Source organism: Ostrea edulis, chromosome 10, assembly GCF_947568905.1.
Source record: "Ostrea edulis chromosome 10, xbOstEdul1.1, whole genome shotgun sequence".
NCBI lineage: Eukaryota > Metazoa > Mollusca > Bivalvia > Ostreida > Ostreidae > Ostrea > Ostrea edulis.
In genome coordinates this window covers 13,398,917-13,404,921 of record NC_079173.1, presented here as the reverse complement: position 1 = coordinate 13,404,921, position 6,005 = coordinate 13,398,917, and the positions used below count along the sequence as shown (strand labels likewise).

The 6,005-nt window shown below is 34.2% G+C and overlaps 1 protein-coding gene across 1 annotated transcript; it reads left to right on the top strand.

Annotated features, from left to right (window-relative positions):
- Positions 1-3,502: 3,502 nt before the first annotated feature.
- Positions 3,503-5,857, top strand: LOC130050968 (neuronal acetylcholine receptor subunit alpha-7-like). Its single transcript, XM_056152018.1, has one exon. It carries the CDS (start codon positions 3,508-3,510, stop codon positions 4,732-4,734), a length of 1,227 nt encoding a protein of 408 aa, XP_056007993.1. The 5' UTR covers positions 3,503-3,507; the 3' UTR covers positions 4,735-5,857.
- Positions 5,858-6,005: the final 148 nt, after the last annotated feature.

Here is a 6,005-nt window from a genome sequence, read left to right as displayed (position 1 = left end):
GTAATCTAAATTCAAAAACCATATCAGTGTCAGTTCCGGATAGAAAATATCATAAATACTAACAAACTTAAAAGAACACATTAATAGATAATAGTGTCAGATCAAAAGTAGCAAATCGATGATATCCATTTCTTTACTTGCGCAAATTGAAGGTACATGTATGACATGGAATAGACTAACATCTGGAGGATCTATAAATTGTGGGGCCTGTCACAGACGTACTCTCAAATCCGAGTTTGTTAACAAGCAACAACCAACAAGTTATATGGAACACATAATAGCTGATGTACCATTTTTTAAATATCGAAACTGGTAAAGGTATATTGAATGTGCAAAATTGAAAAGGTGGGGGGGGGGGTATATAACGTAATATATGCTTTGAATGTATGCACATAATATCTAGACACTCACGCTATCCACACTTCAGGTGCCTGTGGTAATTAAAGGCATTGACAATGGAGTTGTATTGTAAGTGCACATAACAATTACAACATTATTCATCGCCATGCTTCATCGTTGGTATTGTGCTTCTAAAATCATTATAGAATGGGATTCTATGTTATGAAAGCTATAATGTATTCATTGATAAAATACCATTGTACGTGCCATTAGTATCGATCATTTCGTTTGAATTGTTATTGAAAGATGATAGGAGTATTGCAACAGTATTCCAATCGGCCACAACGCTCACCTGAATCACCTTGGCCCTCCTATTTTTCAGAGGAATATTTTGATAATATTTCCCCTCTTTTATAACATGACACAGTTTAACCCCAACCTTGCTGCACGGAATTGTAACTGGTCTGAACAAACCAGACAATATGGAATACATCGACTAACATGTCCTCTGTTCTGGAAATGATTTTCTTATTAAAGCAATCCTCCTGTATCCAAGGTGTGGGGCTCACGGCGGATGTCGCCGGTCGACGGGAGATATTTGCTCTCAATGGGAGCCTGGTCCCACCTCTGCTGTATCCGGGGACCCGTGTTTGCCCAACTCTCTCTTTTGTATTGCTTTTTGGGAGTTGTGAGATTGATCATTATTCGTTATCTTCACTTTTCATTCGTGTAATAGGGAATTTGATCCCTAATTTTAACCCCATCTGAACCCCAGGGTCCATGGAAAACCTTGAATTCAGAACATTGCATAGGTATTGATATGAATTAGAGTGGCCCTGCTACATGTACTAGTGCATTTTTCCTCTTCAAATTTCTTGTGTATTTTGTATATACTATCTAACCCAAACCATAGTCAAATACGAACATGCGCTACATTGGAATGCTGTGGTCCTTGGTAAGAATCATTTGAAAGATCGCATCTAATCCAATGTAAACCTTTTATACTTTACTTAAGCCCCATTCTACTTCGGATCATATTTACCAGAAACCTTTCCAGTAACACCACCTTTATTTTTGGACTAAATTAACGAATATTTACTTGAACATTTGAAATGGAAAAAAAAAAACTCAAAATAATTGAAATTCTTCAAAAACATTTTTTATTGGCGCATTTCATGTATCAATGACTATAGTGCCTGATCTGTGTCATTTTACAATTTGTCGTCTTTTCTTTATAATTCGAGGCGAAAATACGAAAAGACGACTTTCCCCCCCACAATTGCGAAAAGACAGCAGAACGAAAAGACGATAAAACAGACGAAAAGGCGACGAAGAAAATCTGAAATTTGCGGTCTAATTTGTCATATTTTCACTTCGAGACGTCTTATACTGTATAATCAAAACAGAAATACTGATAGAATGAAAGACACAAAGAGCATGGTATATATACAACACATTCAAATCTGTCATTGTGATTTAAGGTCTTTATCATTCGATATTTTTACGAATTGCATGAATACGATCCAGTTGTAAAAATCGCGGGAATGAATCTTGATCAATATTAGTAATACGTCTATTTTAACATCTGATGATTGCGACAGAAATGAGAGTAAAACGTGATTATAAGAAAACACAGGAGAGTATGCACTACAACGCTTCGGTAATTATAAGAAAACACAGGAGAGTATTCACTACAACGCTTCAGTGATTATAAGAAAACACAGGAGAGTATTCACTACAACGCTTCAGTGATCATCAGAAAACACAGGAGAGTATGCACTACAACGCTTCAGTGATCATCAGAAAACACAGGAGAGTATGCACTACAACGCTTCAGTGATCATCAGAAAACACAGGAGAGTATGCACTACAACGCTTCAGTGATCATCAGAAAACACAGGAGAGTATTCACTACAACGCTTCAGTGATCATCAGAAAACACAGGAGAGTATTCACTACAACGCTTCAGTGATCATCAGAAAACACAGGAGAGTATATACTACAACGCTTCAGTGATCATCAGAAAACACAGGAGAGTATTCACTACAACGCTTCAGTGATCATAAGAAAACACAGGAGAGTATTCACTACAACGCTTCAGTGATCATCAGAAAACACAGGAGAGTATGCACTACAACGCTTCAGGCCAGTATACTTTTCACGAAGCAGTAAATCGCTTTATGAAGCATGTCAGGGTGAGGCATTGGAATACTTAACTTCACGTATTTTAAAAATATGAATTTGAAGAGTATATCAAATAGAAACAGGGGATGCTTACTCCTCCTAGGCACCTGATCCCACCTCTGGTGTGTCCAGGGGTCCGTGTTTGCCCAACTATCTATTTTGTATTGCTTGTAGGAGTTATGAGATTGATCACTGTTCGTTATCTTCACCTTGCATTGATCAAGAATATTTTCTGAAGTATTCTAGAAAATATCTGTAGATGTTAGGGGGCATGGGGATAATTTTTTCACTAAGAAGGGGATCATAGAATTATTGACATTTTCTTGTAAGACTAGATTTCTACAATCGAAAAACGATTCTCCCTCCCCCAGTACCTAAACAAATGCCTGATTTTTCACGTAGAAATTGCCTCTCCTGTTTTTATTCCTCGTTACACTTTATTATTAATAGTTTGAATCATTAGAATATATATTCTATTGCATAAATGTATATTAAAGAAAATATAGTGTGAGTGAGCTTGTCTGATAAAGAAATGGGATTTTGGAACATTGGGATTTAATATTTATTGGACATTGTAAAGATATAAATGTTTACACTAGCTTTGTATTGACATATAGCACAACGTTCACAATAACTATAGAGTGAAATTCACAATTTTTTCTTTTGAAACGAATTAACTCTGAAAAAACATGTTGCCTGAACAATCCAGAACAAGATATGAAGTAAACACAATATAATTCGGTTGATTGTTTTTCAATTCTTGATTGAATAGTTCTTTCATTGGTTTTATAGAAAATCCTGATGGATGTACTGACACTTCATTGCACAGAACCAGTTGTATATTGATGATCCAGCGTCCCATCGATAAACCCACTCAAAGTCAAACAATAGACTATGACTGACATCGATTAAATATAATTCTTTACAACTGAGATTGATTCGACAACATTCGTGTTCATGAGAAGAGACAGAGGTTTCGAAAAAATGGGACTACTTTTCTTTCTCTGTTTTGTTTTCGTACGGTTCCAAATATTGCTTTGTGTGTCCAATATTGAAGAATACCTGTTTAAGAATTACAGTTCAATGTTAAAACCAAGAAGAATTCAAAGCGAGGCAGTGATTGTGAGCATACATATGACAATAAACTCTGTCCATGAGGTGGATGAACAGTTTCAGTATATCTCCTTTTACGCTTGGTTTAATATTCAATGGTACGACGATTTCTTGACTTGGAATGAGACCGAACACACCGGGATCAAGACCATTGCTGTACCATACCAGAAAGCCTGGATACCTGATTTGTCCATGTGGTATTCCGAAGAACACGTCCACGATCTTGGCCCTCACTCGTTTGTTTCGGTGGCATCAGATGGCCACCTTGTGTGGTTTCCAGGAGGAAAATATATAGTCGTGTGTGACGTCAAGATGAAAAAATTTCCATTTGATGAACAGAAATGTATCATAACAATTTCGGCTTGGCAAAGTAATGACAGCATTCAGAAACTTGTTCCGAGAAAAAGATTAGATAATGACGCAGAATTTATTGCTGAGAATGGAGAATGGGAGTTTACGAATTTCACGTTTCATTCTTTTTATCAGAAAGAGCTTGATATGACGATATTAAAATACACACTCTGTTTAAAAAGACGATACCTTCATTTCGTGCTCAGTACTCTGGTACCCATTATCATACTATCTGTTTTGAATTCTTTGACCTTTTTTATCCCTTTGGAATCAGGAGAACGGATTCAATATTCTCTCACACTTTTCCTAGCTTTTACCGTGTTTTTAACTTTGTTCGAACAAATGATGCCGCAGAACTCCACAGATGTACCCTATATATCCGTGTATGTCGGATTTCAATTAATTCTCTGTGTTATTTCAACGGTGGTCTCTGTTGTATGTACGTCGAAAAAGTATTCGTCGGAGATGAAGGAAGCTAAATATTGCAATAATACGGGTTACTGCAAACAAGAGTGTCGATCACAAACTATTTGCACAGAGATTAGCAAAGGCAAACCTATGGACAAAGACACCGAACCCGAGAACAAGCTTAACAACAGCTGCAACAACAACACCCATGAACACAACATCCACAACATTTGTGCCGTAAACAGCTTTGAGCATAGAACGAACCGTATAATGACCTTATTTAACAGCTTCTCGTTGATTCTTTCAACTGTTATATTGTTTATTCTCTACTGGATTTGAATATAGGTGAAAGTTAAGCAGCTTATATAACCCACAAACGTACCTACCTGTCAGTGGCTCTCACCAAACACAATGACAAGTTATAATCATAAATTAATTATCTACGATTGCTTCTTCATCAGGTAGGACAATTTGCGAAAGACATCCTTTCGAAGCTAAAATATTGTAACCCTGTACGATGGGATGAATTACTTTAGCACTATAATTCCGTACGATGAGATGACTGGATTTACTTTATTGCATTGTGCCGCTGTATGATATAATGACAGGGTTTACTTTAATACATTATAATTCTTTATGATGAGATGAATTACGTTGTAACCCTGTACGATAAGATAAATTATGTTATAATACTGTACGATAAAATAAATTATGTTGTAATACTGTACAATAAGATAAATAATATTGTAATACTGTATGATAAGATAAAATACGTTGTAATGCTGTACGATTAGATAAATTATGTTCTATAAATACTATACGATAAGATAAATTACGTTGTAATTCTGTACGATAAGATAAATTATGTTGTAATTCTGTACAATAAGATAAATTATGTTGTAATTCTCTACGATAAGATAAATCATGTTCTATAAATACTGTATGATAAGATAAATCATGTTTTATAAATACTGTATGATAAGATAAATTATTTTTTAATTCTGTACGATAAGATAAATTATGTTGTAATACTGTACAATAAGATAAATAATGTTGTAATACTGTATGATAAGATAAAATATGTTGTAATGCTGTACGATTAGATAAAGTATGTTCTATAAATACTATACGATAAGATAAATTACGTTGTAATTCTGTACGATAAGATAAATCATGTTCTATAAATACTGTATAAGATAAGTCATGTTCTATAAATACTGTACGATAAGATAAATTATGTTCTATAAATACTGTATGATAAGATAAATTATGTTCTATAAATCCTGTATGATAAGATAAATTATGTTGTAATTCTGTACGATAAGATAAATCATGTTCTATAAATAATGTATGATAAGATAAATCATGTTCTATAAATACTGTATGATAAGATAAATCATGTTCTATAAATACTGTATGATAAGATAAATCATGTTATATAAATACTGTATGATAAGATAAATCATGTTCTATGAATACTGTATAAGATAAATTATGTTGTAATTTTGTACGATAAGATAAATCATGTTCTATAAATAATGTATGATAAGATAAATCATGTTCTATAAATACTGTATGATAAGATAAATTATGTTGTAATACTGTACGAT